Source organism: Phyllobates terribilis, unplaced genomic scaffold (assembly GCF_046119375.1).
Source record: "Phyllobates terribilis strain yellow unplaced genomic scaffold, ASM4611937v1 Scaffold_10__3_contigs__length_209671492, whole genome shotgun sequence".
NCBI lineage: Eukaryota > Metazoa > Chordata > Amphibia > Anura > Dendrobatidae > Phyllobates > Phyllobates terribilis.
Genome location: NW_027362770.1, coordinates 41765833 through 41788767, shown reverse-complemented (window position 1 = coordinate 41788767; position 22935 = coordinate 41765833). Strand labels below are relative to the sequence as shown.

General features: G+C 42.6%; 1 protein-coding gene across 3 annotated transcripts in view; it reads left to right on the top strand.

The window, feature by feature from the left end:
* The window catches only part of LOC141164124 (F-box/LRR-repeat protein 21-like), a 102789-nt gene that overhangs the window by 48264 nt on the left and 31590 nt on the right, over nt 1-22935 (top strand). Inside the window, exons 3-4 of one of the 3 annotated variants that reach the window (XM_073649275.1) lie at nt 17589-17684; nt 19653-19715. The exons of 1 other annotated variant lie outside the window; for it this stretch is intronic. Coding sequence is in view for 1 of the 2 variants with exons in the window: in XM_073649273.1 (XP_073505374.1) it covers nt 17623-17684 (62 nt within the window). In the remaining variant the exon portion in view is untranslated. The remainder of the gene's footprint in view (nt 1-17588; nt 17685-19652; nt 19716-22935) is intronic. One more of the 3 variants, XM_073649273.1, reaches the window with a different exon arrangement.

Below are 22935 nucleotides of genomic sequence, written 5' to 3'. Positions count from 1 at the left end.
CGCCATGCCCTGGTTGTGACATATCGAAGTATATAGGGACTCCACGTCGCAGGTGACAAGCCACATATCCTCCTCAAGGACAATCCCATTTAAACGTCTCAGGACATCAGTAGTATCCTTTACAAAGGATGGGAGAGTCTCCACACACCTCTGTAAATAAAAATCCACAAATTTACATATGGGCTCACAAAGACCCCCAATGCCTGACACGATAGGTCTCTCGGGTGGGCAGAGGGGGTCTTTGTGAACCTTGGGCACGAGATAAAAGGTTGACACTATTGGGTATTCTGGTAGCAGAGCCTCTTTCATTTTTGGGGGGATGACTGAATTTTCTACAGCATCATCAAGTAGATGTGAAAGTGAAAGTTCTCTTGTAAAGTCTACCATGGGGATGGTGTCTAACCTCCTGTAGCATTTGACATTATTAAGCTGTTTAAAGGCCTCTAGTTGTATGCTTGAACGGGCCATAACACCACATTCCCGCCCTTGTCCGCCCTTTTAATGACAATGTCCCTAAGATTTTTAAGCTCGTAAATGGCTCGTCTTTGTGATCAAGATTGATTATCATAAGAGACGCCTTCCTTCAATTTGAAGAGGTCCTTTTTAATGAGCTTGACAAAGATATCAACCTGGGAACAGACGGATAGGGGCGGGAACATGCGCGAGCATCTATACAGGTGTGTAGGGAGTCTCACTACATCATCATCTCCTGGTAACCTGACTGGTCTGAAGTTGTAGTGCAGCTTCAGGTTTATCTTCTCTGCCCACTCATTGAGCGGCTGGGCTATGAGCACTTACTCTGTGCCTCTGTCTTCTGCTCTCCAGGATCAGACTCTCACCAGTCTGTAATGGAGGATCTCACACATCTCTCCCTACACAGCTAGCTCCACCCTTCATCTCCAACCTGCTCAGTCAATCAGTCCCTTCCCCTGCTACTTCTCCTCTTCCATGATCCAGAGAGGAGCAATGTCTGCTGAGAGTTTTAGTCCAGGGCAATGCAGCAAGAGAAGCATTAATGTCTGCTGCTGTGAATGCCTGTGGGATCCCAACAGCTGTAGTCTCTGTATACATAGCTTCCACTGCAGGTGTTACATTATAGTCTTATACATTTACACTTTAAAGGGGTTGGAAACTTTTGAAATCAGTTTAGATTAAAAAAAGTCACCCTCAATCCACCTTCCTTATTTGCGCCTCATGTACAGATGTCCTTGTTAAAGACCAGGGCCGGCGTCAGCACCCGGGCAAGTGTCTGGGCCCTGAGCAGGCGGGGGGCCCACTCGCGGTCGGACACCCCTCCGGGCTATGGGCGGAGGAGAGCGGTGCCAGCGCCCGCCCTTCTCCCCCGCTTGCTCAGAGCCCCGGCAGCCGGATACTTACCTCTCCCCGTGCCTCCGCAGATCCGCTGTCTTCCTGCTGTGCACTCCCTGTGATGTCTCAGGTCAGAGGGTGCGGTGACGTCTTTCCACCGCTAACTCCCCTGAGCCGTCACAGGCAGCACAGAGTGGGAAGATTCTGGCGATGCTGGAGTCCGGACCTGAGCAGCGGCAGCAGGAGAGGAGGAGTGAGGTGAGTATTTGATTATTTATTTTTTTAATGTATGGAGGCATGGGGCATTATATGGGGGGGTGACATCCTGCATGGGGCATTATAAAGAGGGGGCTGACATCCTGTATCGGGCATTTTAAAGAGAGGGGGGTGATATCCTCCATGGGGCATTATATGGGGGGGAGAAGTGACATATAATGCCCCATGCAGGATGTCCCCCCCCATATAATGCACCATGCAGGATGTCCCTTCCCTCTCATATAATGCCCTTTGCAGGATTTTACCCCTCATATAATGCCCCATGCAGGATGAGGGGTAACATCCTGCATGGGGCATTATATGGGAGGGAAGGGACATCCTGCATGGTGCATTATATGGGGGGTGGAGGGACATCCTGCATGGGGCATTATATGGGGGGGAGAAGTGACATCCTGCATGGTGCATTATATGGGGAGGAAAGGGACATCCTGCATGGGGTATTATATGGGGGGGAGAAGTGACATCCTGCATGGGACATTATATGGGGGGTGACATCCTACATGGGGCATTATATGGGGGTGACATCCTGCATGGGGCACTATATGGGGGAGAAGTGATATCCTGCATGGGGCATTATATGGGGGGGAGTGACATCCTGCATGGAGCATTATATGGAGGGTGACATCCTGCATGGGGCATTATATGGGCGGGACAGCCTGCATGGGGCATTATATGGGGGCCAGTATCCTGTATGGAGCGTTATAAGAGGACCAGTATCCTGTACGGAGCGTTATATGGGGGCCAGTATACTGTACGGAGCGTTTTATGGGGGCCAATATTCTGTATGGAGCGTTATATGGGGGCCAGTATTCTGTATGGAGCATTTTATGGGGGCCAGTATTCCGTATGGAGCGTTATATGGGGGCCAGTATTCTGTATGGAGCATTTTCATTTTATGGGGGCCAGTATATTGTGTGGAGCGATTTGCCGGTTTCTGAGCTATTGTGGAATTTACAATAGATATCACTCATGTAATGTAAGAAGTGAAACCTTTGGCATTGCCCCATACTTATATTTCTCTGCGGTATCTGTGCATAATGAATCGTGGTATGTGTTAAAGGGGCCCACTGAGACTCTTTCGCCCGGGGCCCACAAAAACCTGGAGCCGGACTTGTTAAAGACCATTGTTGGTTGAAACGTTGGATGTTATCTGTTCTTCCTTGCTGGATCAAAATAAAACATACTATTACTATATACTATATATATTGCAGCAAGAATTTATACTTTGATTTCTTCGATGCTGAGGTTTGCTTTACACTAGATTAAAAAAAGTTATACACAACTTACTCATCCATGCTGCTCTGATTTGTATGCCTCCTGGTCCCCATACAGTTTCTTTACCTTTAAACAGTTGATCATGTACCATTTTACTATGTGAAAACTGCAGCCAAGTGGCATCACTTTGAGGTACATTTAGAGGGGAATAGAAAACCTCAATTCTGCCATTTTTTAACATTTTAAATTTCACGTTATTCACTGTGCGGCAAAAATAAAGTGTTTTCTTATGGAGCTAAGAGAAGGCTTGGTTTTTGGGGTTTTTTTGTTTTTTTTTGGGGGGGTTGAGACAAGCTGTAATTTTTATTGTTATTATTTTGGGGTACGTATGAATTTTTGATTACTTATTATTCAATTTTTGGGAGTATGGATGAATAAGAATATCTTTATTAGTTTCTTTTTTGCAACATTCTCTATGGTGTATACTTGACAAACAAGTGAATTCTTCTGGTCAATATAATTATTGAGATACCTAATTTACATGTATTTATATATTTTTTTGGTCATCATATTTTCAGAGTTATATTTGATTTCATTTTTTCAGTTTACAAAGCTATTTAAGGCCACGTTCACACATTAACTATCTGATCAGTTTTCACATTAGTATTTGTAAGCCAAAACCAGGGGTGAAACAATCAGCGGAAAAGTATATTAGAAACGTCACCACTTCTGTATTTCTCACCCACTACTAGTCTTGGCTTACAAATACTGAGGTAAAAAACTGACCAAATACTGAATGTGTGAACGTGGCCTTTGGGCTTGTTTTTTTCTTAACAAGCTGTAGTTTTTATTGCTGACGTTTTGGATACTAATTCTTTTTGATCACTTTTTGTGTAAATATTTGTGAGGTACGATAAAATAAAACAAAGATTATTGGTCTATTTAAAACTTTTTTTACATCACTTTTTAGGCTATGTACGCCTGATGCGTATTTGAAGCAGGAATTTCCTGAGCGTTTCTGCATCTCCTTGGCAGGAAAAACGCATGCGGATTTTACATGCATTTTTGACGCGTTTTTGATGCATTTTTTACATGCTTTTTTGAAGCGTTTTTGTACATCAATGAATGCTGTTTGGAGCTAAATAAAGTTATTTGGTGGGACATTGCTTAAACCCTTGGATTGTCATAAGAACTGGGGTGATTATATTGGTTCATTTAAATGATTAAAGAATGTATCTGTTGTATTTCAAATAAAGTGTTTACACTGTGTCTTTCTGTTTATTTAACTCTTTACTTTACTTTAATTAAGTTTGTAAATGACCACATCCACACTGCGTTTAAGTGCAGAAAAATCAAAGAGATCCATTAATGTAAAAACAAGGTTTTATTTAGTCAATCAATTAAAATGTCAGACCAGACTAAGTAATAAATACAACATATAATTAAAATAGAGGAACAGAGTGCCCAGTATAAGGGGAATAGCTCCTGCCCAGAATATAACAATAGTATCACATATAGTAGGCTCAGAAAATCAATAGAAATAGTTAGTCATAATGGTCATGCGATATCAATATGTGCTGCAATTACATCTGCAAACTGACATTTAGGACAACCTAGCTAAAAAGATCTGCATGGGGTGTAAAATTAATGAGGGGATTTGTTTGAAAAGCCATTCTTTATATAATTGTATCCAATTATAGATGTTAGATTTAATTAAGTTTGGTCTGGTCATGAAAAGGGCTAATTGACACCTTGACATAACCAAACAAAAGAGCTAGGTTCAGCTAGTCCCATTCACCCAATTTTCATTAGCATTTCTATTCATGTAATTTATGCGAGCTTCTATTTTTAGCCTGGGAAGGTGCTATTAGGCAAACATGGTCCCTGGCCAAAATTAATAGCTCACAACTGGTTCGTTAGCCCCTACGTCCCCCCGATCAGCACTCAGCAGCGCTTTGGACACAAGGTATTTTTGTTGCGTCCAAAACGCAGTGTTTTAATGCCGCACATTTGTTGTCGGTACATGTGAATCCACCGCATATAATGACACTTCAATCTGTCAAAATCTGCAGTGGAGACTAGCGTGTCCGCTACAGAAATTGATACGCTGCGGGTGAGTTTGGGTACGTGGCCATGGTCAGGAGCCGCTGCAGGTTTGACGCTGAGTGTTTATACAGCATCAAACCCGCAGTGTCCAGATGTTACGGAATAGTGGATGGGATCTCTAGAAATCCCATGTCCACTATGCATGCATCTGAGGCTGTCTTTCAGGACCACAGCATGTCAAATTCTCTTGCGGAGTAGCTAGTCTGTGTAACAGAAATTTGACCACTAGAAAGTACTGAATGCGGTAAATCCGCATGGTGCAGTGAACACATGTGGATTTACTTGAGTTTGATAGAATGCAACTTTTTGGACGCAGAAAAAAATATGCGTCCAAAGCGCTGCTATGTCCAGATCGTGGGCACAGAACCTGGGCTCCCGCGTCATTTTTATAACCAGCAGAGGGAAAGCCGACCACTGGGGGCTGATATTAGTAGCCGGGGAAGGGGCCATTAGCCAACAATGTTCCCTCGCTATTAATATCAGCCCACAGCTGTTTGTTTAGCCTTTTCTGGCTAGATTACAAGGGGACCCCAGAAAAAAATTGATGTGGGATCCCCCTATAAAATTTAACCAGCAAAGGTTAAACTAGACAACTGCGGGCTGATATTAATAGCCATGGAAGGGGCCATGGATACTAGCCCCCTCTGCGGCTATTAATATCACCCCTCAGAAATCACAGAAATGGCGCATCCATAAGAGGCGCCAAATCTGCCACTTTGCATCCGCTCTTCCCACTGCCTTGTAGCAGTGGCGCGTGGGGTGGGGTAATGGGGTTGGGGTTCACGTCAGTCTTGTATTGGCAGCTGACGTGAAGCCCAGCTTAGTAATGGAGGGTGTCTCCAAGACCCCCCCATTACTAACTCTGTAGTAAAATGGTCGCCGCCTTTTCAATAAAAACACAGCCAGAATAAAGTATTTTAATTAAATAAAAAACACACGGTTTTTATTTTTTTTTTTAATTGTACGCCTCCGCAAAGCCCTCGATCTCCTGAAAAAAACATAAAATAACAAATAACCATATCCCTCACCTGTCCGCCATCAACGGCGTGTCCCACAATGATCTGGGTCACTTCTACAGCTGTGACATCAGCAATCACTGATGTCACAGCTGTAGAATACAGCACTGTATACTGACACGGGTGTAAAATCACCCCTATCAGTATACATGCTGCAGGAGCTCACTGGTGTTCATCAGCTGAAGACCAGCTGATCAGCCCCGGCGAGCTCACCACCATGGGAACCTTCTTCTAAAGGTTCCCATGGTGAGGTCACATGACCGATCAGCTGATCGCTGACGTCACCACAGGTATCAGCTGATCGGTCACGTGAGTGATCAGCTGATTCCTGACGTCACCGCAGGTCCTGGCAGCTTGGTATACTGTGGAGCGCAAGCCCGCACCCCGCAGAATACCGCCAGCCGCTGGGAGCAGCGCATCGCCGCCGGGGACCAGAAGGACACCAAGGGCCGCCGGACAGGGGAGTATGAGGATTTTTTTTTAATTTTTACTTTTTTTTTTTTTTTTAAACCGCGGGCACGCGGTCTGGGCAGAGCAGTCTACTGCTCCTCCCAGGCACTCCCCGCTCTTGCTGTTATCAGCGAGAGCGGCGGTCAGATGAGAGGAGTAGTAGCCTCCTCTCTCAATCCGGATACCACCCACAGTGCGTTTCCGGCGCGAATTTGCACCCATTGGCTTTCATTGAAATGCAGCAAATCCATAGGTTACCTGCGGTTTTGCTGCGTTTCAATTCAAGTCAGTGGGCGTGAATTTGAGGCAGAAAAGCCCGAACAATGGTCCTGCTGCGTTTTTTAATGCAATGCGAATCCGGAGCGGAAATTTCCGCATCATATGCACAGCACATCCGGATTCGCATTGCTATACATGGCAGACCTATTAACAGGTGTTGCAGCTGCGTTTCCGCAGAGGGAATACCGCCGCGAAAACGCATCAAAAACGCTACATGTGCACATAGCCATATGCAGGAATATTTTCATCGTTTTTTCTCCAAAATAAGTCCTTTTTTCTTCATTAAACAGGGATTATTTTTACATTAAAAAAACAATTTTGAAATTGTTTTAGTCCCACAAAGGATTTGAACTTGCATTCTGTTTACTTACTTTATAATCCACTGCACTACTTGTAGTTTAGAGCATTATCCTTGCCTGTCAGTATAATACTGACCAGCCGCCTATTATACCTCACATATGGCAGGATATAATATGCTTCTGTACTTGATAGACCCAGAAGACATCATTAAGCTTTTGGTTGTCATGGTAACTGATAGGCACCTCACCTCACAATTGCATTGTGGTGGGTCTGATTGGGTGACAAAGTGAGTGTTCTCTCTGTTAAACTCCTTAGATTCCGCAGTGGCTACTGACCATGGCATCTAGGGGGTTACATAGGCTGGGTGGGGGTAATAGCTAAAGATTCTTACTTTAAGACCACGGCCCCACTATCAGTATTTGGTCAGTATTCAGTCAGTATAGGTATTGAGAATTGAGGAACAATCAGAGAAAAGGTATAATACAAACAAGTGCACAAATTCTGCATTTATCACCCACTCCTGGTTTTGGCTCCCACTCCTGAGAAAAAATACTGACCGAATACTCACCAAATACTGATAGTGGGGCCGTGGCCGAAACGTTATTGTGTATGGACCCAAAGTGGAAAAGCAAACTGTACTCCTGTACTGGACCAACGCTGCTCGACTTCTCTGGCCCCAATGCCGCCACCAGTCTCCTGAGATACACAATGTCACATTACTGCTCTGCTGTATGACGGTTGCAGCCATCACATTTCAGTAGAACAGGAAACTCCTGTTTAGATGGAATGTGAAGGCTGCAGCCATTAGGTGACATTGTTTAGGTCAGGAGACACGGTGGCCAGTGACGAGAATTATTGCCGGTCTGGGAGGTGAGTGCAGCTTTACTTTTATAACTACCAAACGTGGATTCTATACGTAGTAAATTTAAAATTGGGAAAAACCCCTTTAGTACCGCACATTTTTTAAATTTTAATAACCAAGCATTTTTTGTTTTTTTGTTTTTTTCATTGTCACTTTTCAAGAGCCACACATTTTTTTATTTTTTCATTGATATAGCTGTGATATAGGCCATATTTGATGCAGAATGAGTGGTATTTTTCAATGGTACTATTGTGGAGAGGTAGTACATACAGCTTATTATGTTTTTCTGTTTTCTTTTACGTTTTTCTTGTTTTTTTACTATTCACTGTGTTGTTAAAATTACATGTTAAAGTGTCTTTCTCATAATGGGTAACATTGACGTGCTTGTAAAGACGAGCAACTTTGCCATTTAACTCTTTTCAAAAATACTCTTCGTTCTCTTCCTCAACCCTGCAGTAAAGTAAACATTGTAATTTTATTCTGTGGGACATTATGATTGTGGCGGTGCCATATATTTGTTTTTTTATAGTGAACTATTTTAAAACCTGTTTAAAGGTTTTTGAGTAAGATTTTTTTAATTCTTTGTTAAACCTTTTTTTGCCCTACCCCCTTCCCCCAGGACACTTGTACAGTGATGATGTGATTGATTTAATAAAGCATTGAAACATATAGTGTTGAAATGTGAAACTGACTAGCTAACTATAGCGTGTGCCTAATTGCAGACTTGGTAAGGTCCCTGGCTGCCATAGTAAAGCATTGGACCGCCATGATCAAAGTGTGACGGCTGACAGAGGAAGCCTATCCCCACAGTTTCATCTGCAAACTAGAAAAGATAGAGTTAAAAGTTCTAAACTCCGCAATCAGGGCTGTTGATAGGATGGCTGCGATCATAATATGTTGTTTTAATGCCTCCTTTTCCAGAACACCGAGTTTAGAGAAAACGGTACCCTGCCCAGTTCCTTCAGTGCCATAGTTGTTACTGACCGTGGCAAGTAAAGCCCCCCCATACATCCTAGATAGATGTCAGCTGAACATTGGTTTGGTTGATCGTTTGGCCGCTAGCCATTTCGTCCAGTTCTCTAATACACAGGAGACTTGCTCACCTGTGTTCTTTATGAAAGAGCCACCACCAAACATGGTGGCTTATCTCCAAGAGAACAAAAGTATTGGCAGTCTGCATCAGACAAGCAGAATCCTCCTCTGATAATCAATTGTCCGAAACCCCCATGCACATTAGCCCCTTCATGCATATGGGCATAACTGGACGTCTGGACTGGGATGACTGCATATGGAGATGGCTTTGGTTCTATATTTCAAGTTCGGGGTTTGTATTAAATGTGGTGGGGTTGTGTCTGTATTAGGTGGGCATCAAGTCTATGCTAGGAAGGGTCTGTATTTATAAAGAGGGTCTCTTCTCAATTTATGGGGGTCTAGTTTGAGATCTGCTTATATTTAGTGATCTTGTCTGTATTAGCTTAAGGGCTTCGCGAGTTACTGTTAAAATAGGTGGTCTAGTCTATGGTCTGAAGAATTAGCTGGGTAGAAAGGCAAAATGAGCAATTGTAAGTACACAGTGCTGTCTAATATGATGATTGATTTATATTTATTTAAGTCCCTTATATAGTGCCATTAATTTCACAGCACTTTAGCAGACATTATTGGCACTGTCCCCATTAGGGCACACAGTCTAGATTCTCTATCAGTATGTATTTGGATTGAAGGACGAAACTGGATTAACCTGAGGAAACCCTCGCAAACACGGGGAGAATATAGAAACTCTTTGTAGATGTTGTCCTTGGTGGGATTTGAACCCAAGACCCCAGTGCTGCCAATCAACTGTGCTAACCACTGAGGCACTGTGCTGCCCTGATTGCAATATATTAGGAGTAGTGATGAGTGAATGTGCTCGCCACTGCTCGGTTCTCGCCCGAGCATCACGGTGCTCGACAAGCATGGCGCTCAGAGAGTATTTCCGGGTTGCTTGGGCGGGAACTCGGGTCCCCTCCCTGCATGTTTGGAGCTCTTTAGAGAGCCAATGAACATGCAGGGATTGCCTGCCACGCAGTGTAATGCCATAGCCATGCTGGTTGTGGCAATACAGTGATTGCCTGGCCGCACAGCGTCATTAGGTCTATATAAGACCTGGCACCGCTATGCTCGTCACAGTCTACCCCGGAACCAGGCAGAGGAGGGAGAGCTGCTGAGTCAGGGAGAGATTTGCTTGTTTATAGTTAGTATAGGTATACCACAACATACAGGTGCATCTCTCTAAATTAGAATATCATCAAAAAGTTAATTTATTTCAGTTCTTCAATACAAAAAGTGAAACTCATATATTATATAGTCATTACAAACAGAGTGATCTATTTCAAGTGTTTATTTCTGTTAATGTTGATGATTATGGCTTACAGCCAATGAAAACACAATAGTCATTAGCTCAGTAAATTACAGTAATTAACAAAAAACACATGCAAAGGCTTCCTAAGCATTCAAAAAATGTCACTTAGTCTGTTTCAGTAGTCATTGACACACTCCATCCGTGTCTTCAACACGGTCAAGTCTCAGTAGCTGTGAGTCTGGACCGCATATTCCTCACCCTGATCCTCCTTCCTCCCACCATGCTGAGTGCCCGAAGACAACTGATCCCACACTTGGACACTCAGAAGAGCTTTTCACTTTTCCATTTGTAGATTTGGGCCTCTCGTCCGGCCAGCTTCAAGCGAGTCAAGAGGAGAACGCGTATAGCGATGCCCAAATATTGGAACAGCCACGGTCACATGAAGGCAACGGTGGGAAAGTGCAATTACTGTTGCAAGAGGTGGATGATGATGATGAGACACAATTGAAAGAAAGTCAGGAGGAGGACCAGGGTGCGGAAGTGGAACACAAGGTGGTGGATGATATAGTAACTGACCCAACCTGGCAGGGGGACATACAGAGCGAGGACAGCAGCACACAGGGGGAGGGAGGCGTAGCACCACAACAGGCAGGAAGAAGCAGTGTGGTGGCTTCAGAAGGCGGGAAAGCGTTCCTCGTAACGCCAACACGACAGAAGTTGCCAGTACAACTGTTAGGTCTTCCCGAGACTGGTTGTTTTTTAAAGACTCTGCAGATAACCCCAAAAAGGGCATTTGAACCACCTGCCATGCCATCATCAGCAGGAGTAGCAAAACTAGCAGCCTGACCACCACCAGCATGATCAGGCACAAGGCAGCAAAGCACCCGACTAAGTAGGCTGAACCCCAGGGTCGAGAAACAGTGTCTGCGGGTGACACCACTGCTTGTTCTTCTGTTATGCGTGCACGCCAATCCCCTGTCCATAGAACATGCCATCATGCTTCCTGCCATGTCGTTGTACACTCTCAACTAGCACCATCAGCAAGCACATCCATGTCCTTGTCCCAGCGCAGTGTTCAGTTGTCCCTACCCCAGTCCTTGGAATACAAGCGCAAATATGCAGCCAACGCCCCACAGGCGACACTACTAAATGCACACATTTAGCGATTGCTTGCGCTCGAAATGTCACCTTTTAGGCTCATGGAGATGGAAGCTTTCCGCAACTTGATGGCGGCGGCTGTCTCTTGGTACTTGGTCACCAGCCACCACTATTTCTCCGGGTGTGCCGTCCCCGCAATACAAGATCACGTGTCCCACAACATTAGCCGTGCCCTCAACAACGCGGTTACTGGGAAAGTGCACCTAACCACGGACACGTGGACAAGTGCTTGTGGGCAGGGATGGTACATCTCACTGACGGCACACTGGGCTAATATAGCGGAAGCCGGGACCCAGTCGGACCTTGGGATGGAACACGTCCTCCCGACGCCGAGGATTACGGCCCCTGGGTCAATCAGGGTTGCCCCCACATTCTACAGCTCCTGCACCTCCTCTTCCTCTTCAGCCTCCATCTCCGAAATTACCACATTAGTTGCAAGCTGGAAGCACTGCAGCACTGCCTCGGCCAAGTGGCAACAGGCTGTGCTGAAGCTAATATGCTTAGGTGACAAACCGCACAATGCTGAAGAGTTGTGAACAGCTCTGAAAGAGCAGGCAGATCTGTGGCTGACACCGCTGACCCTACAGCCAGGCATGGTCGTGTGTGACAATGGCCAGAACCTGGTGGCGGCTCTGAGGGGAGGCGAGCTCACACACGTACCATGCCTGGCCCATGTGTTTAACCTATCCTGATCTGACGGATCTGCCAAAGTACGCCAATTTGTCAAAGTACGCCACCTGTATGCCCATTTTAGAAAGTCAGCTACAGCTTCCACCACCCTTGCCATGCTTCAGCAGCGTTTGCAGCTTCCAGCTCACCGACTGATCTGCGATGTCACCACGCGTTGGAACTCTACATTGCAGATGTTGGGAAGGATTTGTGAGCAGAAGAGGTCAGTTGTTGACTACCAGCATCATCAGTTCAGACTCCACACATAAGACCTCAGGAGTGGACATGGATCTCAGACATATGTAACATCCTCCAAAACTTTGAGGACTCCACCAAGATGGTAAGCGGCGATGACACCATAATTAGCATCACCATCCCGCTTCTCTGTCTTCTGAAATGCTCTCTGCTCACAATTAAAGAGGATGCATTGCAGGCGGAGCACGATGAGATGGAGCAAGGAACCATACAGGGTGATTCCACACAGCCCAGCCTCATCTTATCCCAATGTGGATTGGGTGACAATGAGGAAGAGGAGGAGGAAGAACAAGAGCTAGTTTCCTGCTCTATAGACGGGACTACCTGCACAACTGTCATACCGTCTGTTCAGCATGGATGGCCTGAGGAGAAGGAGAAAGAGGAGGAGGATGAGGAGGAGAGCATGGTCAGTCGTCCTCTTGGTGAGGACACGGAAGTCTTGCCTCTTTGCAGTCTGGCACACATGGTTGAGTTTATGTTACGCTGCCTTTCCCATGACCCTCGCTTTGTTGAAGTTTTGGGTGACGGTCATTACTGGTTGGTGACACTTCTAGACCCACGCAACAAGGAGAACTTTCTGTCTCTTATTCCCTTGCAGGACAGGCCTAATAAAATGGTGCAGTACGAGAAGGCCCTTGTTGCGGAATTATTTAAAAAATTCCCATCTGAAAACGCTTGTGGCAGAGGTCACAGTTCGTTGGACAGCCAAGGAGTACAGGCGAGAGAGACACAAATGCAATCCAGCAGAGGCGGGGGAACACTGTCAAAGCTCTGGGACAGTTTTCTCAGACCCTCCCATCGCATAGGCTCTGAGGCACGGGGTACTCTTCCAAGGAGGGAAAAGTTTCTGAAGATGGTGAGGGAGTACCTTGTCGACCGTACCAACTTCCTCCGTGATTCCTCTGTGCCTTATAATTATTGTGTTTCCAAGCTGGACATGTGGCATGAACTGGCTCTTTATGCCTTGGAGGTCCTAGCCTGCCCTGCCGCTAGCATTTTGTCAGAGCGGGTTTTTAGTACCCCCGGTGGAATTATAACCGATAGACGCATCCGCCTGTCAACTGAAAATGCTGACAGGCTGACTCTTATAAAAATGAACAACTGTTCTCAACACCACCAAATGATAGCAGTGTAACATAAACTCAAATGCAGTGTATTTTTGGGAGGTCTAACTCTATTCCCATACACCTCTGTCTTCACACCCAGACATGGGTATACGCTTCCTGATTTTGTCTATTTGCTCTTGTCCTCCTCCTTCTCCTCATCCTCCACATCCTCCTCCATATCACTACCATATCTACCATATCACCATATCTACGTCTCTTGCAAGGGACATTGGAGTTCCTCCAAATTTTTGGCAGCCGTTGCATTCACTGTATAGGCAAACAGTAAGGGAGACCCACTTCCTAATGATGGGAACATTGTTTTCAGGAGGCCGTCCGACCTCTATGTCTCTTGCAAGGAACACTGGAGCTCCTCCACATTTTTGGCAGCCGTTGCATTCACTCCATAGGCAAACAGTATGGGAGACCCACTCCTCTTTAATGGGAACATGTTGTACTCGTTACTGTAGCCCAGCTCCATATGTCTTTAAATTGTTAGTAGGGTTTTTCCTAAATTTAGGTAGCTGTTGCACTCACTGCATATCCTATAACTATGTAGCAGACCCTCTCCTTTCTAATGGGAACATGTCGTTAATGTGGCCCAGCTGTATGTGTGTTTAAATTGTTAGTGGAGTTTTTCCTAAATTTTGGCAGTCATTGGACTCACTGCATACCCTATAACTGTATAGCAGACTCTATACTTTCTAATGGGAACATGTCGTACTCGTTACTGTGGCCCAGCTCTATGTGTCTTTAAATTGTTAGTGGGGTTTTCCCAAATTTTGGCAGCCCTTGCAGTTACAGCATGGCCATTACCACTATAGGAGACCCACTCCTTTATAATGGGAACATTTTTTTTACTGAAACTGAAACCCTCCTTTATGTCTCTTCAAACGGGTATTGGGGGTATATACGCAATAACAGTATAGGAGACCAACTCTTTAATAATGGGAACAACAAAGCATAGCCGACTGCTGTCCCTTTAAGAATAGTATGGCTGTAAAAATAGTGTGTGACTTTCACAATCCCTCCTTCATAAATGAAACAGGATATGTCTGATGATGTTTCACACAGCACATGGCCAGATAAAGTTGTAAAATGTTAAAATGACATCTCCCGGCGAATGCATTTGTCACGGTTGAAAGCAATGCAAAAGTGCAAAAATGCATCAAAAACGCTATGTCTGAACATAGCCCAAGGTGTGGAGGAGTATTTTTGTTTTTGATTATTTATTTTGCCTTATATACAAGTCATTACTCTGGAAAGGATGTTCCTTAACATATTTCCCAGGAAAATCCATTTTGGTTTCATTTTGGTATTTTTTATTGTGAGTCCATAAAAGTGGCATAATACTCTGACAACGTTGTTGAAAGCAGTGACCTGGGAGTCAGAAATGCTTCCAGGGGTCTTCCCCATGCTGTTCCCATGTCATTTGAGCACTGTTCCCATCGATTTGGGCAATTTTTAGGCCCTCTGCAGACCGCCAGGGGAGGTCGCCAGAAAAATGCTCGAGTTTCCCATAGACTTACATTGGGCTCGTTACTCGGACCGACCACTCGAGCATTCCAATTTTCTCAACCCGAGTAACGAGTACCCGAGCAATTTAGTGCTCGGCCATCACTAATTAGGAGGATAAAAACTTTGATGGGAGTGCTTCTTTAAGTAACAATTGTATGGGGCACCGTTTTCAGGTAACAGACGACGAGAATTTTTTTAGCTCCCAGTAGATAAATGTTTGAAATGATGACCACAGTTTTTTGTAATAAGTAATTTTATTAAAATCCCATCTGATTTAGTACCAGGACCAATGTGAATGAGAGACATTAGTCATCAGATTTAAACCACTTTGTCAGATACATGGTAATAATGAAAGTGATGAGAGACTTATTCATTCTCTCTGCATGATGAGCAAGTGAAATTTGACATGCCCAGTCTTGGCTTGGTAATTAGGTCGAGGTCGTGATTCATTTTTGAATGTCTGCTCCTCTTAAACAATATTTTTTATAGACACACAATGCCAAGTCTAATTGGGACACTCGTTTAGAAAATGCTTTTTTAGATTAATAATGTAGCCTTCTGAGATGGAAATAGATCGGAGGCCTAATTCTACAAGCACCTGCAATTGCTAGTTTTTACTATATTATTTTATACTTTGTCTTTGACTTCATTCAAAAATAGAAAGTGAAATTGTCAACTAAATGCAGATATTTATTATGAACTAATGACTGGAGACAATGGCAATGTAGTATTTTAAACCTTAGTTCTTAAAGGGGTTGCCCACCTTTGGGGCAATTTTTTTTTAACTAAATGCAATCATTTTTGTAATGTGATGCTAGTAAACATTTTCCATGTTTTCCTTCTTTGTTCTCTCTATTGCACTATTTCTGGCTGCAGAATGAGTTAAATGAGAATCCGACAGTGAGCAAAAGTGGATAAACCCTTAAATACTTATCTCCAAAAGTAAGGGTTTGGCTAAAGTTATGGAATTTCACATGCTTGCAAAGTTTTGTTTTCTTGAATGGCGCCATTTTGCACAGTCTGTGATCCTTATGTCACCATCAGGAAAAAGGGGAAAAATGCTTAAAAAACTCTTTATTTACACATCAAAGAGGATTTGACATTGAAATGAATGAGAAGAGTATTTTTGAAGTGTTTTTTTTTACCCTTCACCCCTCCCATTCAAATGACTTAGTATTACATCAGATGGTGTGTTCCTATCATTGAAGCAGGCTCAGAAGCTGAGCCTGCATTAATGCTAACAGATGATTGTTGTGTTATTCCGCCATCATCGGCTTAGTGTCATTAAAACCATATTACGATTTTTCCATTTTTTCCCCCGGCACAGATTGTACTTCTTATTTCCAGTTAAATGCATACTTATAAGTTTGTCATACAGGTATGGGTATGGTCGCTTACTCAAATGGTTCCAAAAATTAGATTTTAGGTTTCATGTTAAAGGACTTACCTGATGTGTTCACCCCTCTATAACTTTGGCTTGAACCAAAACAGAAGCAGGTCTTACTCCAGAAAAGCAACGAGCTCTTTTGATTCTGTAGAAAGGCAAAGTGAAGCATACATAGGGCATACATGGGCTGGCAGCATACAGGGGCTGTTTTTAGTGTTTTGCATCTTTTTTTATTTACCCCATATTCATTTTTCTTTTTGTGCCTTTTTTGAAGTATATTTTATGTGTATTCACCGGGGGTTTATTTTTAGTTCGCCATTGTGGGAAGATTTAAGAGTTTCCAAACGTTTTCTGGAAAAAGTGGCAAAACTTGTCGCAAAGATGCTCAAGTTCTCTCTAATGTGATTTTATGTATGCCTGGTATTTTTGTGCAATTTTTCAAAATATCCAGCTTTTTGTGCTAAAAAAAATTGCAAAAGAAGTTAAAGACAAAAATAAAGGCCATTTTTGATTTTGCACAACATTCATAAACCGTCTGCGCCATTTTGAAGGACTTGACACACAAAACAGCAATGAATACCGCAACTTAAAAAAAATATATATATTTGCAAATTCAGAATCAGGGCCTAAATCACAGGTTTTTAGAGGTTGATTGATCATTTCCGTTTTCTTTTTTTTGTTTTGGGGTATTTATTGACATTTTTGCACCATAGTCTCCAAAATGGAACCATGTGTTCATAATTGTTGCGCAAAATAAAAATATGCTCTTTATTTTTGTGCGCTAGGCAATGTTTTAGAATATAAATTAGCACGTTCAGCTTAAAATGCCATAACATTTGTGTCAAAATTTGCAACAAATATTGCAACTTTTTAAAACATCACAAATGATGAATCAGGCGAAAACATTTAGAAACCTTAAACTCAGCCCATAATGGCGAACGTAGATGAAAAATAACAACAAAAAAAAACATTAAAAAGGCACAAATGAAAATAAGAATAAGGCGCAAATGAAAAACAGCTGAGACAAAAAAGCAAGTGCAAATGTAATAATGACTGGGGCCCTTGGGTTATTATAAGGTTCCCATTTCATTTCTTCGCACAGATTGTATCAAGAACAAGAACATATTATAACAACATTATAACATCTTTTAATTGTTGGTTCATTGATTCAATTGAAAATATTTTCACTTTTTTATTATACTTGTTGTTTTAACCATTGTCTCCGCGCGACTATTCATGGACATTTGTGTGCATTTAATAGTGTGGTTTGTGGCCTCTGTTAAATGTGTCTGGTCCCAGTCTTAATATATTCTGATTGGCTTGTTTTTATGGTATTCTGCTGCGGTAGGAGGTCAAAGTGGACGGATGCTGGTGAATGCCCCATGGCAGCGGCTACCTCAGTTCATTCATCAAGTACAAGCTATAACTTGGAAGCATTTTTTAGGTAAGAAATTTGTTTCCCATTCTGGAAATGCACTTCTTACTCTAGGAAAATAGAAGATGTGACCACAAGGTTTGTCACTTGTTTTATTGTAGTTTAAAGTGAACTACAGCATTTAGTTTTTTTTTGTTTTAATCTATGTAAATTAAAGAATTACATTTTTTATTAAACTGTGTGTATTTGTATGTAATGTAGTGTGTGTTAATATACTCACCTACTGCACCGTTCCGCTCCTCTTCTACGGGACATCACTGCTCTTCAGACTCTCCGGCTTACTCTATGCATGACCCAGATGTGGCTTTTACAACATAAGTCTATGGCACGTCAGACATAGACACTGTATAAAAGACTTCCGGCTCACAGATAGAGCATAGAGTGAGCTGGAGAGTCTGAAGAGCGGTGATGTCACTGAGAAGAGGAGAAGAATGCCGCTGGATCTTAGAGAAGGTGGCGGTAGGCGAGTATATTAACATACCGACACTACCCTACATATTCAGATTTAGTAGAAAAAAAAAAACTTTATGGGAGTTCTGCTTTAAAAATGTTGTGCTGGATAACTTCTTGTCCCTTAAACTGTTTTTTTCTAAATGCAGATCTGCAAATTTCTGCATAGTAGGAGTTATTTGTCAAAAGCCTTGCTGGCTCGAGAAAAAGTATGTAGTACTAGAGGAGCTAAGCACCCTCTAGTAGGGGAGTATTTAAAGGGAGTCTATCAGCAGGTTTTTCCTACCTCATCTGAGAGCAGCCTGATGTAGGCAAAGAGAAGCTGATTCCAACGAGGTATCACTTAGATGACTGGGTGCAGCCGTTCTCAGTCAGAGCTTTTAGATTTAGCCATGAAGCAGAGCTTAAAATCTGTCCCTGCCCACACCAGGCTCTACATATACAATACAACACCAGAGAAATAAAGAGTATATATGGCATAAAAATTGAATTTTTTATTTATAATTCAGTGAAATGTATATTTCAACAATCATAAAGCATTAGGTCACCAAAGTTCATTCAGAATGGAGAAAAATGCAAAATGTAAAGAGGCCATTACATCACCCCAGTACAAGTTCCCCAGTGGTATCCATAAGTCCTACCTAGAGCTGGAATATACAGTATAGGGTAGTGTGCATCAATGCTACATTCTATAAGTTAAGTGGGTCTTACTTACCACTGAAAGTAGAGGGCGAACATACAAGGGCCCGCAATAGATGGTATCCCGGCACAAGGAGCCCCGACGCGCGTTTTGCCGCTAAAGCTGCTGGCTTTATCAAGAGGCACATATACAATGTCTATAGACAGTGAGCTGCCTATCACAGGAGGGTGCGTGTCAGACCAGGGCTCACTGACCAGCTAGCCGCAGCAATGATAAGCTACGGGTGCTAAAACAACCATTGTAAGCAAACAAAACCTCAGAGATTGATAAGAGAGGTATCGCTGAAATCTGTGATTCATCATCTATCTTATGCTGTCTTCAGATTACATAGCAAAAACCTGCTGACAGATTCCCTTTAAGTAGTCCAAGTTTACTATTTAACTCTAGGTTAACAGGAATTTGGAGTTCTGCCTCAGAAAACAGAGCTGCTGCAGCTATATAATTTATTATGAGATAAATCAGCACCGAGATTTAGAGCTGGAAAATTATGATGGTAAAAGTGAAGTTAAGGATGATTTTCCCACTCCAAAAACTAGCATTCACCCTCTCTGCGTCCAGCACCGGCACCCTGCCAGTGCTTGGGTGTTGCCGTTTTGGCTGGAGGTGTGATATCACATTGACAGCTCTCATCACCACTGCTGCCCAACACTGAGCTCAGTTTTTATGCCATGTACCTCAGCTAAGTTCAGTGATTGGCGTCATCAGTGATGCCGGTGGGCATTATGACATTACCCCTGTAGCCAAATGACAAGATCTGAGCAGTAATCGGGGAGCCGTTAATGGCGCCGGTTAGATTGATTGACTACCTGCTCTGCTTCTTGTTTTAGATATATAAGAGCAAGGGGGTCTACTTTCCTTAAAATGGAAAACCTCTTAAAGTTAAAATGAAGGTAGGATAACATCTTATAAATCTTATGACATTACAGATTGGTTCTTTTCATTCAATTTTTTATTGTTTTTTTTTTTGTTTTTGCAGCCAGATGTCATGTTAAAGTCTGTTGAGATATGAAACACCTTAAAGGGAACCTATCACGCCCCAAAACGCTATTAACCTGCAGTTATGAGGTTAATCTGCAGATTAATAGCGTTCCAAAGAAGCTCGGCTGCTGTACTGAAAGCCTGACAATGGGGAGAGACAGAAGTTTATTCCTCCTGGCATTCTCGGGCTTTCAGTCATAGAGGTGCGGCTCTAGTCACTGCTCAATCTGTACATAATTAGCAGTGACTGTAACCACACCCTGACACTGACTGACAGCCAGCGCTGTACTCATGCATTGCTGAGCTGACTGTCAGTCAGTGCTGGGGCGTGGTAAAAGCTGCCCCTCACTATGTACTGAGCAGTGACTGAAAACGCACCTCTGTGACTGAAAGCCCTAGCGTGCCAGGAGGAATATGCTTCTTTTCTTTCTGGCAGGTTTTCAGTACAGCGGCCGGGCAGCTTTGCAACGCTATTAAACTCCAGATTAACCCCTTATCTGAAGGTTATTGGCATTTCGGGACGTGAAAGGTTTGCTTTATTGAAATTGTCTTAAAGATAAATGGTCTTTACCGCCACTAGTAGCCAATCACAGTGAAGCTTACATTTTATATTCTTCTTTTGAAAAATAAAGCTGTGCTGTAATTGGTTACTTTTGGTGACAAAATTTTATTGTAGACATTTTCATGAATCTGCTCTTTTATGTTTTGGTTTGTAGTGATTTAGTGGTATTTTTTTAGGTATGATGTTTTTTTATGGCATTTTTCCCATAGGAATATCTGCAGGAAAAATGAATGTCCAAAATGAAGTAGAAAAACATTGTCACCAAAAAAACACACTTAAAAAAAAACATAATAAATTAGCATGTTACAATAAAAATACCACTGCCATTTTAAAATTAGTTTTTTTTTTATCCATTTTAATACTCATTGACTCTGCTGATCTGTATTATAGAAATCCAGTTCAATACCTTCTCAATCAAATTCCCTCAAAAAGATTTACAGATCACAACACGGTATAGCAGTCGGGCATGTATGTGGAATCTGTTTAGATTCCTCTGATTTTCTGATGTAAAGAAAAATTGTTCAAAAGTGGAAATTCAAATATCTCAACACAATTTTATTTGGATTCTTTTTATTTTCATTAAGTGTAAATTGATTTAAACAGAATGCTTTGTGAAAATGAGTAGAAAAATGACATATAATACATTTTAACAGAGAATTTAGGGAATATATAGAAATTGTATATATTCACCCTATTAACCCCTTTCTGACTGGGCGATTTTGCTCTTTTGCTTTTCCCTCCCCTTCTTCTGAGATCTTTAATTTTTTAGTTTTCTGTCAACATAGATGTGACAAAACTGCTTCTAATCTTAATCAGTCAGATGTTTAGATTTGTTAAGCAAAGAGAAATTCACTATTATCTTTGTGTTGACTTGTGAATGTATGTGTTTTTCTTTGACTGGTCAAGAAGGACATACTATTATGTGTATAAAGCTGAATATTCACTTCTCTTGGCTTGGAAACAATATTGTTTGTTAATATGCTAATTACCTATTGTACTAAAGTCAGCTAGTTTATTTAGAAGAGCTGGGGGATTAGCTCAAACAATGAGACCTGAGCGCTGCGCTCCACCCCACCTGTGAGTGATGACCTTAACCACATATGTAAATATAAAAAGGGTTTTTCAATCCTGCTGGAAAGGGAATCAAGGAGAATCAGAGAATTAGAGAGACATTCTTCAGGACAGCAGATGGATAGCATTGCTCAATCCAGAGAGACACAGATTTGCATTCTACATGATTCCAGCCTAAGGGTATACGGCCCTGACTGGAAGGATACAGATCTGCTCTATTGACCATCAGAGAACCCATGGATACATTTGGGGGAACCAAGTTGGGTCGATGAAGTCACCTGGCCCCATGGATATGTTGTTTGAGGTTGCCAGGTGGAACCCTCCGGTCGCCTGGAACCCATGGAGACATTTGGAGAAGCCAGATTGGGACCAGCTGGTCATCTGGCCCCATGGAAATGTTCTGGGAGGCCAGGGTGGGACCCTCGGGTCTCCTGGCCTTGTACCTCGACGGACTGTCAGCTTCCTAAGCTTGCCGCTACCTCCTCTCTGTGGGGGCCCGCCAAAAGCAGGGGGGCCGCTGGTTGAGGTAGTGTGCCCTGGAAGTCCCAATGTCGCAGTTGTTCTATCCCAGGCGGGCCAGCGGATGGGTGAGACTGTGTAATTTTGCACCATCTTGGATATTTGCTGGGACTGTTCTATATGTTTATTGTCCATTTGGTGGTTCAATAAAGTATTGCCACACTGTTTTACCCTTATCCTGTGTTGTCTGAGTAGTATTATGCCCACGGAAAACCCCAGGTCTTCACAACAGACATCTTGTATTTTACAGGATGAGTTGTAGTTTTGATTGCCACCATTCATTTTAAAATTCAATGTACTGGAAACCATGAAAAAAATTCTAATTGTTGTGAAATTGCAAAAAAGAAAGCAATTCCACAATTGTTTTTTGGGTTTTGGTTTTACGGCATTCATTTTGCTGTAAAAATTACCTCACAATATGATTGTCAAGGTCAGTAGATTTTGCCGATACCGAACTTGCATAATTATTTTTTTTTAAGCGGTGAAAAATAATGTTGCTTGTGTCGCCATTTTCTGATGCCCTTAATGTTTTCATTGCTATGTCATGTTGGGGCTTGTTTTTAGCAAGGCAAACTTTTTTTATTCATACTGTTTAGTGGTAAATACAACATTTTGATCACTTTTCATTGAACTTTTTGGTAGAGATGTGACAACCGATTTGGTTTATTTTTTTTACTTTTTTATCTATTTTTTTCTCTTAATTCTAGTCTCCTTAGGGGACTTAAGCATGTGATTTTTTGATTGAGTCTGCATCATACATGGGGCCCAGGCATAGGACACAACAGTACGTCCAATGTTGGTATTGGGTTAGAAGGACATTCCCAACCTGGCAAATTATCACCTATTCACAAGATAGGTAATGACTTCCTTATCCTGGGGTTCTGACCTCTGGGATCACCAGAAATCTCAAGGGAACAGGACTGCTCCATTAGAATGGAGCATTGGATGCTCCTTCTCCATGCATTGTCTATAGGCTAGAT